Source organism: Pezoporus wallicus, unplaced genomic scaffold (assembly GCF_028554395.1).
Source record: "Pezoporus wallicus isolate ANWC-B61680 ecotype Strahan unplaced genomic scaffold, APGP_CSIRO_Pwel_v1 contig_16, whole genome shotgun sequence".
NCBI lineage: Eukaryota > Metazoa > Chordata > Aves > Psittaciformes > Psittacidae > Pezoporus > Pezoporus wallicus.
In genome coordinates, this window is record NW_026641478.1 from 3,867,673 (window position 1) to 3,881,745 (window position 14,073).

General features: G+C 37.7%; 1 protein-coding gene across 1 annotated transcript in view; it reads right to left on the reverse strand.

Moving 5' to 3' along the window:
- Positions 1 to 14,073, reverse strand: part of MYCBP2 (MYC binding protein 2) — a 182,406-nt gene that overhangs the window by 115,953 nt on the left and 52,380 nt on the right. The window contains exons 13-17 of the mRNA XM_057424034.1: positions 12,616 to 12,780; positions 11,761 to 11,919; positions 10,805 to 11,009; positions 9,981 to 10,126; positions 7,804 to 7,905 (exon numbers count right to left, since the gene is read on the reverse strand). Of these exons, the coding sequence (XP_057280017.1) occupies positions 7,804 to 7,905; positions 9,981 to 10,126; positions 10,805 to 11,009; positions 11,761 to 11,919; positions 12,616 to 12,780 (777 nt within the window). The remainder of the gene's footprint in view (positions 1 to 7,803; positions 7,906 to 9,980; positions 10,127 to 10,804; positions 11,010 to 11,760; positions 11,920 to 12,615; positions 12,781 to 14,073) is intronic.

Genomic DNA, 14,073 nt, shown 5'->3' on the forward strand with positions numbered 1-14,073 from the left:
AACTTGTTTTCACACACAGTTCCCAAATTTGAGCATTAACTTAAACACGATTTCTTTTGTTGTTTTTTTTTTTTTAAATCCACTACTGTCCTGAAGTTTTGAGATTCATACATCTGTTATATCCATATATATGTATCTATGTGCACATGTATTAGCTAACATAATGCCCCCAAACCTCATTAATCATGTACATTTCACACACAGATTTTTTTTTGTTTTGGTTCTACTATATTTATCTGGAATGTCTTTACCCTAGAGTAGGTCCCCTTCTTAATTAAGAACTGTTTCTGATGGTAAAGGGTCATAGTTTGCTTTTGTTTTACCTTCAGCAACCACAAACTGAAGTACAACAACATAATTTCACAGAACTATACCTGCTGGCCATTAAGGACAAAAACCTATAGCTTTCTCTTGAAAGCATTCTTAAAAAAAAGTCATGTACAGGTTTGATACTGCTTCAAGTAAAAAGTACGGTGTTTTTTGACTGGCTTTGGTTTGTTTGAAGTACTCTGAAACAAATATAACCTCCGGATCCTAAAAGCATCCAAATAAATATTTAACTAAAACTACAGAAAGAAGCTGTACTAACATTTAATGAAAAAAAACCCTATTTTAATACATAGTTCTGCTGTATATTTTGGTGTATGTTCAGCAACGGATAGAAAATAGTGTTACTGACAAATTGATTCCAAGCTTATAGTGGCTTGGGCAGATGTAAAACAGATTTATATGATACTCAGCCTACATTACTGAATTAAGTGAATTGGGTACATGTCAGAAAAATAAAAAACCTGCCCAAATACAGACAGGCTTAGATTAAATAGTCTCAAAACACAGTACCTTTGATTGAAATTAACGGATCTCCCATGGATTCTTTCGCTGTTCCGAGTAAGACTGATGGAAAATTATTTTCCCGTTCTGTAAAGGCATCAAAAGCTAAACCTTGGTTTTCTGGTTCATTACATATCAAATCTGTAATCTCGATGATTACCTAAAGGTTTTTACATCATACACTAAGAAAAAGAAGTAGTGAAATGTCGGTGAAGCACCAAGCCATTTATTATCACCATCTTAAGAGCTATTTCTTTGCCTATTAGTATCTTTTGCTTATTAGCTAATTTTTTTTTTTAATCTATTCTCCCACTATCCAGCCTTCTGAAAAAGTTATCTTTTAAATGGTACGCTGAAATTTTTGACTACTACTAAATTCTATTACTTCAAATGTCAGTCTGAAAAAGTCACAGGAACAGCTTTCAAAATTAGCTCACTCAGCAAATGGTCAAGTTCGGTTTATTTCATTAATTGTACATGTAGCCCAGGGATTTCCATAATCCACTAAAGAATAATTTAATGGACTAAAGACTAAAAAAATAGGTGTATCTTAGAAAGGAAAAACAAAGTATGTTAGAATGTTCTGAACATTCTGAGGAAACTTAAAGGGAAAAAAGAGGCTTATAAAATGTTCTGAGCATTCTAACATACAAAACTTCCTCATTAGCACTGAATAAGGTGCAATTGCTCCCACACTCAGCTCCCACTACTCATATCAAGCCCTAAACTAGCTTGAGAAACAATAAACATTTCTTCATATGGTACATCAGCTCCTTCACTTCTCACCAGAACAGAGGCAGTGGAAAACTGAGAAGCATACATCAATAATTATGTTGAGCTAGTATGAATAAGCATAGAAGTTGTGATGAATATAGCTGGCTTTATTTCTCAAAAGGTCATACATTAGACTCAAACATGTGGCACTGGTTTTGAGCCCTCCTCACTGCCCATCACAGTCATTAAGCTAGAAGCAGCTGAGTGAAGCAGCTCTATTACTCTGGCAGAAAAGAAGCAAAACATCTGAAGACACTGCATATACTTGTTGCACCAAAACCAGCAAAGAAATATAAATAATATTAAGAAACTCCTGGGTTTTTTTAAATTATAATTTTAGTGTCCCAAACTGAAACACTTTTAGCTGCTGTTAATTTTAACAAATCTAATTTGTCATAAATAATTTTTTTACAGAGTGAAGCAACACGAATAAATGATTCTAAACATAAAAATTATTTACTGCTTACAATTCTATCATAGCAAGTGATATCATAATCTGCTGTGACTCATTTCAGGTGACCAGTTAACAGAGTTTGTGGGTCAGGGTAAAAAGGAGAATAGCTATGGGGGACATTACTGTGGGGATCTGCTACAGACCGCCTGATCAAGAGGGCTCTGTGGATGAAGCACTCCATAGACATATAGGAACAGCCTCACGCTCACAGGCCGTTGTTCCTCATGGGGGACTTCAACCACCCTGATATCTGTTGGAAGGACGGTATGGCCCAGCACAAGCAATCCAGGAGGTTCCTCGATGGTGTGGAAGACAGCTTCCTTCTGCAAGTAATAGAGAAGCCGACAAGGAGAGGTGCCATGCTTGACCTCGTGCTCACCAACAGGGAAGGGCTCGTTGGAAATTCACGCTCCAGGGCAGCCTTGGATGCAGCGATCATGAGATGGTTGAATTTGAGATCCTCAGGACAGTGAGAAGAGCGTGCAGCAAGCTCACTGCCCTGGACTTCAAAAGAGCAGACTTTGGCCTCTTCAGGAACCTCCTTAGGAAGGTCCCATGCGATACAGCCCTAGAGGGCAGGGGGGCCCAAGACTGCTGATTGATATTCAAGGATCACCTGCTGCAAGCTCAGGAGTGTTGCACCCAACTAGAAGGAAGTGCAGTAGGAGGGCCAGGAGACCTCCTTGGATGGATAAGGAGTGGCTGAGAAAACTCAGAGGGGAAAATAGAGGCTTATAAAAGATGGAAGCAAGCACAGGCAGCCTGGGAAGAATACAGAGATGTTGTCCGGGAAAGCTAGGAACAGGTTAGGAAAGCTAAGGCCCAGTAAGAATTAAATTTGGCTAGGGATCTGAAAGATAACAGTAAGGGAATCTATAGGTACATAGCAAATAAAAAACAGACTATGGACAATGTAGGCCCTTTCCAGAAGCTATCAGGAGAACTGGCTACACAGGATTTGGAGAAGGCTGAGGTTCTTAACGACTTTTTTGCCTTGGTCTTCACTGGCAAAGGCTCTGACCACACCATCGAAGTCATGGAAGGCAGATGCAGGGACTGAGAATGAAGACCTTGCACTCACTGTAGGAGAGGATCTGGTTCGAGACCATCTTAAAAATCTGAACGTGCACAAGTCCATGGGTCCTGATGAGATCCATCCGCGGGTCCTGAAGGAGCTGGCAAATGAAGTTGCTAAGCCACTGGCCATCATATTTGAGAAATCATGGCAGTCAGGTGAAGTTCCTGATGACTGGAAAAAGGGAAATATAACCCCCATTTTCAAGAAGGGGAAAATGGATGACCCAGGGAATTACAGACCAGTCAGTCTCACCTCTGTGCCTGGCAAAATCTTGGAGCAGATTCTCCTGGAAGGCATGCTAAGGCACATGAAAATCAACAAGGTGCTTGGTGACAGCCAGCATGGCTTCACTAAGGGGAAATCCTGCCTGACCATTCTGGTGGCCTTCTATGATGGGGCTACAGAACTGATGGACAGGGGTAGAGCAGTTGATGTCATCTACCTGGACTTGTGCAAAGCGTTCGACACTGTCCCACATGACATCCTTGTCTCTAAATTGGAGAGACATCAATTTGATGGATGGACCACTTGGTGGATAAAGAACTGGCTGGATGGCTGCACACAAAGAGCTGTGGTCAATGGCTCAATGTCTGGCTGGAGACCAGTAACAAGTGGTGTCCCTCAGGGATCAGTGTTGGGACTGGTCTTGTTTAACATCTTTGTCGCTGACATGGGCAGTGGGATTGACTGCGCCCTCAGCAAGTTTGTCGATGACACCAAGCTGTGTGGTTTGGTTGATACGCTGGAGGGAAGGAATGCCATCCAGAGGGACCTTGACACGCTTGTGAGGTGGGCTGATGCCAGCCTTACGAAGTTTTACCATTCCAAGTGTAAGGTCCTACACCTGGGTTGGAGCAATCCCAAGCACAGCTGCAGGTTGGACAAAGAAGAGATTCAAGAGCAGCCCTGCAGAGAAGGACTTGGGGGTGTTGGTCAATGAGAAAATGAACATGATCCAGCTTCAGTGTGTGCTTACAGCCCAGAAAGCAACTGTATCCTGGGCTTCATCAAAAGGAGTGTGACCAGCAGGTCGAGGGAGGTGATCCTGCCCCTCTACTCTGCTCTTGTGAGACCTCACTTGAAGTACTGTGGGCAGTTCTGGTGTCCTCAACATAAAAAGGACATGGAACTGTTGGAACAAGTCCAGAGGAGGGCCACGAGGATGATCAGGGGACTGGAGCACCTCCCATATTAAGACAGGCTGAGGAAGTTGGGGCTGTTCAGCCTGGAGAAGAGAAGGCTGCGTGGAGACCTCACAGCAGCCTTCCAGTACATGAAGGGGGCCTATAAGGATGCTGGGGAGGGACTCTTCATTAGAGACTGTAGTGACAGGACAAGGGGTAACAGGTTCAAACTTAAACAGGGGAAGTTTAGATTGGATATAAGGAAGAAGTTCTTTACTGTGAGGATGGTGAGGCACTGGAATGGGTTGCCCAGGGAAGCTGTGAATGCTCCATCCCTGCTGGTGTTGAAGGCTGAGCTGGTCAGAGCCTTGGGTGACATGGTTTAGTGTGAGGTGTCCCTACCCATGGCAGGGGGGTTGGAACTAGATGTTCTTAAGGTCCTTTCCTACCCTAAGTATTCTGTGATTCTATGGTCTCAATTAAAAGAAAGAAAAAGGAAAAAAGAAAAAATCTTCAGCATTAGCACCTAAAATTTCTGAAGATACTTATTACTCAAGGCGGTGCTGCTGAACGGCCTAGATACATACACATCCCTTACAACAGCAGCAGGCTACTGTGACTTGTAACATGCTTGAGAGATGATTTAACTGCTCTTCATTGAAAATACGGTAACATTTAAGTCGGTCACCGATATTGTTGCTATTCATGAAAGCTACTCTGCCCCCCCCCCCCCCCAAAGTCATACTTTATATTTGCAGAAAAATGCAAATAAAAATGATCATACTCATTTTCCATATGTGAGACCACAACTGACCTCGTGAAAGAGTTACACAACTGCCATACCTGTAGTCATAACCATCACATTCTCCCTTAATTCAAGTGGATCACTGGAACGTATTTATAAATCAGAGGTCACTGTAACAGGACTAAAACACACAAATAATTAGACCACTTAAAAGCCTGCAGTGTGGAAACCAGGATACTTCCAGAAGTTGTGCTCTTATGCCTCTGTCCTAAACTATACTCAATTTCAACACATTCGGTGGCAAAAGGAATGAGAGGTTTCTTTATTTATTTTTGTTTGTTTGCTTGCTTGCTTGTTTTAGAAATAAAATACTTATTTATTTAAAAAGCTCTCATAGTCCTCTTGTTCACATAACATTCAAGATCTGCTGAAAATATTTGTGTTAAATAAAGGTCACCAATTGTAACTAAAGAATGATCAGCAACATTCAGTGATGGATCCTACTCCTGACTATCAAAAACTACACAGTTTGTTTCTCAGTGATCAAGAGTAAAAGAACAAGCCATACATGAACACGCTATAACCCAGACATCATAACCCTGACAAACAAAACACTGTGTACCCTCAAAATGCTAATCTGGCCTTGAACTGTGTAAGCAATGTTTGCAGAGAAGTGAAAGGCTGAAACACTTCTTTGGATTTCTAAACAGCTATTTCATTCTGTTAAGTTACCTATGCACAAATACTAGTTTTTAGGGAAAGCAAAGTTATACTAATGTTAAAAAGAATATGCAGATTGCCTTTTTTTTTTTTTCTTTTTTCAGGGTGCAAAACCTTTTTTGCATAACAAAATGAAAACCTAGTAATTATTTAAATATTCTTGGTCTCTCTCAGGAAGAGAGCAGCACTGTAAGAGTCCTCAAGAATGGTGTTATCTTTACAGACACTCATGGAAAACTGCAGCACTTGGATGGAGAAGCAACAGAAGTCCATTTTTTCACCTGATTATGTAAATTAAGATTAATTATCAAATCAAATTTTCACACCTGATTATGTAAATCAAGATCTCTAAGTGTTTGTGAAAAACTATCCCCAGCTTTATCACTTAAGTCATTCTGAAGCAAAACAGAAGAATAATCTCCACCCCTTCCCCCTAGACATACCCCACTACCTCCAGTAGCCATATAGGTATGACATTTCAATGTTCTTTTGCTACAGAATGGATGTGTGCAACAAGCTCGCTAGCAATATCTGTTTAGCTATAGTCCCTACATACCTATCAAGCCAACAATAACAACACATTCCTGATATTGATTCCCTGAGACTCTGTTAGAAAGAGAACTTTGCGTGTGTGTGTGTGTGTGTGTGTGTGTGTGTACATGTGAGGGGCTCGGTGGAGGGAGACGAGTTATTTGCTTCCAAAAGACAGATGGTACACAAAATAGGTAAGTTGCTCTGGTTTTACTTCTAACCACAGAAATGGAAGCAAAATGAGATGTTTCTCTGCTGCTTTTTTTTTTTCCCCAACTGAAATTTGCCTCTTAGCTCTACCATCATTACCTTCTTGGGCTGAACAGCAGCAGCTTCAACAATGTCCAGGCATTCAGTGAGGATTTAAGAAAAAAAATGACTGCTAGCTGTACCTAATATTTGCCAGCAGTATGCAATGCAGCTCCAACATGACCCAGACAAAGGAAGAAAAGGTGGCTTCCTCTCTTCACCTCACAGCTAAAATTAACCACAAAGATTGAAGGAAAAAAGCCCTCCAAACATCCTTTTCCGTATGCACAGGACACAATAATCTTTATCTCTCCTGTTGCTCCTTGTTTGTGACAAGACCAGTAACTTCTTACATGCAAGTGAAATAAAGTCAGTTTGCCTCACAAGGTTCACTGCCATCCTGTATAGAAGCCAGGTTTGATTACAATGTGCATTTTGTATCTATGTAATTCCTAAAAGAAGAATCAAAATGGTATTTTACTAACACAGCAGGAACTCGAAAAGCATAACATTCCAATAAAGTTGCTCCTCTTCTCAACACACACCAATCTTACCAACCACATCCTCATGCTTCACTAAAATACTATGATTTGTATCAGTCTAAATCACTCAGCTTTATTTACTAGACTAAGACACCGAGGTATTTTAAAGAGAGTGCTGAAAACCTGTTAAGGAATGTAACAGCAACATATTTCTTGTGGAAAATCAACAACAATTCCCGAGGCAGATAATACACAAGGTAAAAAAATGTTGAAACTATGCAGTGTTTTCTTGTTTGGTTTTAACTCAGTGTGTCTTTTTTTTTATGCTATTCAAAGAGCGAAAAGTTCATTTCATAAAATAAGAAATTCTGCTTACTACTATACAACAGAAATTCAATAATTTAGAACAGTAATTAAATAATGTGTATTATAGGTAACTAGCACTGGACAGGCTTGCAGTCATTTAAATTCTTTGCATAAAAAGGCATATAAACACTTCAGTTGAAAATATGCTTTAGCATCTACATTTTAGAAGACTATTACTCAGCTGGGAAACAAAAAAAAAAATTACTATATGAAACTGATACAAAAATGCTATTCTTTACCATTAAAATTCTGATTCTTATGAGTAGACAAGCAAATTTTTCACAATTTTCCAAAAGCATGCTAAATAAACTAGCTATTTAGATTTCGATTTCTGGTTGGTTACTGTATTGGCTCACCAGAGCAAAACTAATCAACTGCCATTCTTAGCAAACAGACTAAGAAGTTTGCTTGAACTATTCAAACCTCTCATCAGTAAGAAAGCCACTTACCTCTTCCTTCTTCCAACCTATGTCTCCTATTTACACGTTGCCGCTTTTCTTCTTGCCGTAACTGAAGGTGCTCTTCAATATTAACTCCAGGAACAGGGACAGCTACGTAGATTAACAAAATAAAATATGTAAACCTATTTCTAACAACTGTTATGACAGTAATAAACGCTAGAAGAAGTGAGAGTAAATGAAAACCAAAGCCTACTTATTTCCTACTCTTCACATGGCGCTGACAGTATTTAGAAATAAAGGAGTTGAGTAAATCTGAAAAAGAGTTTTAGGCCTCATCTCCAAATTGCCTGGTTTTCATGAAACTGCCCCAATTCCAACAACAATTAACAGTACTTAGTATTTTTTTATATATTTATATATAAATATTTTTATATATTTATACATTTTTATATATTTATATTTAGTTATGAGTTGTCACAGTTGTCTAAATTTTCAAAAAAGTTTCAGAAAGGAGAATTATTAAAACAAACAAACTTTGTTATATTTTAAAAACATTTTAAATAGATCAGGTATTTTTTGGTTTTAGAATGCTATACAACTATATGCTTTGTGCTTACTAAAAAGTATGCAATTACTTCAATGCACATGTATGTCAGTCTATAATCAGACAAACTAGCCAGCTAATAGGAATTTGAAGCAAACTGAGAAATCACATTTTTAAAACAGAAAACACAATTTGAATGAACACAACAATAAAGCTACTAGTAAAAGAAAAACCTTTTTTCCAACATTTTTTCAGCAAGTTGCAACTTCCTAAAAAAATATACCTTGTTCCAATATCAAACAAAAACTCCATCTGGAAGCACTGCTTTTTTTCTCCAGACAAACGTGGTCAATGCCCTCACCTCAAACTATGCCCAGCCCAACACAGGATCAGAGCTGTTGTCAATCCCATTAAGAGAGGAGTTAGCAAAGCAGGGGTTACCAAAAAAACAGAACTCCTCTCTGGTCATGCATGAGAACAGAGCTGTGAAGCAGAGCTGGTATTGCCACAATCACCATCAGGATAAATCTACTTCTATGATAGTCATACACAACCAAATCATATTTAGAAATACTTGTATGGAAGTATCAGGACTGCACGCTGAGGTTATTTGGGGTCCTGAGTGTTAACTTACCAAGAGAAACACTTCCAGTTTCCATTTAACTTTGGCTTTATTTCTGAGGGAAAAAACCCATGAAAAATCCCACACTAAGTATTAGAATCTAATTTTCTGTTCCCTCACAACACCCATGATAAATTTGTGGTATAAATACTTTAAGCCACATATCTGACTGTTTTATAGTCCTTTTCTATACCAGATACTATATCCATAAATCCATGCAGGATTAAGGGCTCTACGTAAATCTAAACATTACCAAAAAAAACAGAAGGAGGAAAGTCTGATCTTCAATTGCCCAGTACCAAAAATACAGTATTAAAAATGCTGCGATGATAGATCTTACATGAAAAGATACCAAACTGTAGTTTCAAATAATCATACCAAGTGGTATCTTTTCCTCTAAGATGGGTATTTTGGGGGAAATAAGCTGGGGTGGGAGGTGTTTTGGGTTCTTTTTTTTAAAGCAATTTTCACATTCCTGGCAGGTTTTTCACTCTGAAAATTTCTAAGACCAAAAAAGAAAGCATCTGCAAAAACAATATTCCTAATCTTTTATGTGACTTCAAAAAAAACCCTGATAAAAGGATTATAGTAAAATTTTCAGGCTACCAAAGCAGGACAAGAACAACTTCATAGTATCAGCATTAGTATCATAACCACACAGATCAAAATGGCACACGTCTACAGGGAAGGGCAAGTTTAAAATATTTCACTTACCAGTATGATGCCACTTTGCTATATCACCAATATATCTCTTTGGTAAGAAATATTTCATCTATTTCAACACTTTTATACTAACACTGTCCTGTAATTCTAAAATTTCAGTAATTTTACTGGAAAGAAAGAACTGGATTATTTAAGATAGCTTTACATACAAAAGAATCAAAATACTAACTGAAGAGAACAAGCCTATTTCTAAACTAATGCGTTATTCCAAATCATGTTTCAGAAGTCAGCAGTGGGATTGAGTCTATTAAAGAGTATAAACATATGTAATGGGGGGGGAGGAAGTGTAGTAAGAAAGAAAATTAAAAGTAATCTTGCTAATTTTGTATCACTTACCCAGCAAGAGATCTAAAGGTATCATCTCTTTTACAGCATCAAGGATTCCTCGTTGCCTTGCTTCCTGGCCATCCAGTTCTCTAGCACACGCCTTGCAGCAGCCACATACAGCACAGCCCGACTCACCTGAGCCACAGCCACAGATTCTGCAGCAAAGAGAGTTGCTTCATAACTATCTTTTATTTTCATGCATTACTGATGCCTTGGTAACTAAAACATACATTATTAGTTTGTTCTACTGTGGATATGTCATTTTCCCAAGATAAACAGAAAGCATAGCAGTTTAAAATCTAGTTGCTGTTGGATGGTGCCAGGGCGCACACACTGACCATACATATCTGAACTGACTTCTCAGCATTATCTTTTCTCCATTCAATTAAACATAAACCACATGAAAACATAAGAAAAAAATGAGTCTATGCAATGCTGAAGAAATAGTAATGGCAATATGTAAAGCAGTGGCCCTTTACGCAGCTCAACCCTGAGGTGACAGATAAAAGCAACTAGAAAAGCAAGATAAAAAAGCTTCCATCATAGGATTAAGAAGGTTATACCAAAGCCAGCAGCTCTGTCACGAGAAAGATTATACTGGTGCTCATATTCAATAGCTCCTAATAAAGGCCTACAGGCTAAAGAAATGTAAAGAAATGTGTTTAAATCACCTACAACCATCAAGATAGTTAGAAAAATTTTAGCCTACTTCTGATTTTAAAAGCGCAGCTTCTTTTTATATATGATTTCACCTCAGACTGAAGCTTAAGAATACATCAACTCAGTTTACAACCCACATACTATAGCAAGTGTATTTCCATATGTTTCCTTACCCTCCAGGTACTCTGTCAGGACGCCCACTACTAACACAGCTAGCTCCATAGCCTGTGCAATCTCCACATACAGTGCACACCATACACTGCTCCAGCTTCCATTTATGCATGCCCGGAGGACACATCATGGACTTCTCATCTTTTTCATCCAGCTCCTCTTCTAGATCTTCATCCATTGCTGTTGCCATGTTCTCAACTCCAAAACCTAATTAAGATATTGAAACAAGAAACAGCTGGTTTTGTGTGGCCAACATTAGCTACTGAGGAAGCTATGACAAACACTCACAGACCAGGTTTTAAAAGAAATGGCAAAGCATGCCTGATTTGCACCCTCTGCCAGCACAATGACACTTTTAAAACCTCTCTGAGCATGGGCATGGTATATAGCTAGGTTTTACAACTAAGAGGGAAATGAAGCATTTATATTAGGTATGCAAGTAACAGGTCATTTACTTGTCATATGTAAAATACTCCAATCAGGCAAAGGTGAATCAGTATGATTTTTTATACCTATACTTAGGAGTAATGGGAAAGTTCAGTCATGTAGAGAAAGATGTAGACTTGCATTTATGCCTGTTTAGGCAAAAAAAGCCTCAAGACTAAATGCTGTTTGCAGGTAGAAATTTTTTTCTTACTAGGAAAACAGCACATAGCTAGACAAGAAGTGATGAGTTTGGTTTAATTCTTTTTTCTTTTTTTTTTTAACATAAAAGCTTTTTCACACACTAAAGAAGAGTAACTGAACTTTGTTTTTTAAATGTAACTAAGTTTCTTAGTATGTGCAGAACACTAAATAGCCAGCAGTTGAAGTGAAAGCATCCATACCTGTTGTTTTTTTTTTTAAGCATGCAAGCATGCTTCATATACTTAAGCTTTAGTATTGGAATTATAATAAAATGCTTGGTTTCACTTGTAACCTTTTCCAGCAAACAGAAGTGAAAATCTAGGTCTCTTACCTTTTCCTCCCTGGCTCATGGAGCCTGTGTCTCGTCCACACTGCCCTTTATTATTTACACCAAATGTCCAAACTTCACCGTTCTTCATTAACACACAGGTGTGAGCTTTGCCCATGGCTACTTGAGTCACAAAATGGCCTTTCAAATCTGTTACTAAACCTGTAAGACATTGAACAGTTGAGTGATAAACTGCATTTTCTACGTAAGAAACAAAATTCACTGACTATAACAAAATTGCTGGTGGATGCTATAAATTTTTAGATCAATGTGAACGAAGAAAACCAGCAAATACAAAAAAACAAGTGCTAGAATAAAAAGTAAAAGGAGAATTAGGCCTGGACCATTTGTCCTGCAAAGGAAGGAAAGCCAAAGCAAACACTGCTGCAAATCACTTGTTCTGAAAAAACAATTCTTAACTTGTCATAATGCCATTGAAATTTATTTCTTTACTATTTCATTTAAATTGAAATGTACTGGATCACCTGTGAAGTCAAAACAGTCTGTCTTGTGAGCAATGTATAAGGCTTGGTTTCCTACAGCCTTTATTCATAACATCTCATTCCTGTGACATTTCCCTGTGTGGCCTTTTAGTGTCAGATTAATACAACAAATTATCTTTTTTTATCTTTTCTTCTTAGTGGAAGCATTCATTCAGGCATTTGTCACCAGCGCTGTTATATATTTTAACAGAATCTAATGAAACTCTTTCCATCCTTCTGTCATACTTGGCTGAATCAGCAGAAATGAGAAAATTCTATTAGGAGAGCAAGAAACACACAAAATTCCACAGGCTAAAACATTCCAGACTTAATTATCGTAGTCGAGAAATCACTTAAAAAACAAGTATTAACTTACTTGTGCTATCAGAGTAAATGGCATCTTTTCCAAACATGTAGAGTTCTCCATCTTTTGAAATTACAGAACTGCTGCCATTATTGCACGCTGTAGATATGACAATCTTTCCTTCCATTTTAATAATTTTTTTAGGCTTGTACGGTTTTGACTGCCGTCTGCTTTTAGCTTTAAATAAATAGATAAATTACAAGTCATTCTACAAAAAAAAAAAAACAAACAAAAAAACAAACCCAAAACCAAAAAATCCCAAACTTTCAAAACCACAGTAACTTTTTCTCTTTTTTCTGATTTTTTAATTAGGAGTTAGTTTTTGGATTGCCACTGACCAAAAAGAAAAAAAAAAACCACCAAATTCCATCTATATGATCTCCTGGTCTAATTTTTATTGAATTATACTGGTTTCTCCCAAAAAATTTTATGGCAAATGAAGTCATCATTAGATAGGTAACTTTCAGGAATGACTCTTGAAGGTTACCTTTTTATATACATGTACACACACACACACATATACTGAAGTAACTTTGTGAACTTCACAAAGCAGAGCGTATTAAAAAAGTCCTCACTGCCAACTGAGGAGAATATATATGGCAATATACGTACAATAAATCCACAAAGAAATGTGACACGAGTTCTTTTTTTTTTTTTTAAGAACATACTAAATCCTCTATTTATTAAAACCCTGATTCAAAAACTTTCAGTCACAACATATTCCGACAAGAGGAAAAAAAAAGGAGGAAAAAGTACTAAATCCCCCCCAACTCACCCCAATATTATTGTTTGAAATCTGGCCTCAAATGAAACAGTGACAACATAGCTGAAGACTGGATAAAACCACTCACTGCTGCGATTACTGTCTGCTAATTTTCATGCAAGTGAGAGAACTGCCAACTACTTTCACTTGATGACAAGTACCAACTTTCTACAAAGAACACACACACACCCTGTCTCCCAACACAAATTTAAAAGAAATTGGGGAAAAAAAAATAAAACTTGTGCATTGTCACTTCTTAATTTGGCTCAGAGTGGATAAGAGAATTGGGTAAGTCAGAAGAGAGCTGCGCTTTCAAAAGAACTCAGACCTTGATCAGTTTCTCAGATGGACTTTTCAGTAAGAAGATCTAGTAAAGTACTAAATCTTCTCACCTAAATTTTGTTAGTTCAAACAAAAGCAGTGATAGCAATTTACTTCAAAGTGTTAAAGTTCTGTTTCATCTTGTAGATTAATTAAATACGCAACAAAAATAATCAGTCCAATTGTGTTTTGGCTAACTTCCCAATAATGCCTCAAAGAAATCAGGAAATTTGTGCCTGTAAGTATATTTTCTGCAATCTTTTTCTTTCAATCTCTTAAATTTCCTTTACATCTACCGGAGAAAGTAGCATGATTTTGTCCCACATAGTTTTAAGTAGATTTGCATTTAAGAAGACTCAACAAAGTTACTATAGCACATACCAAGT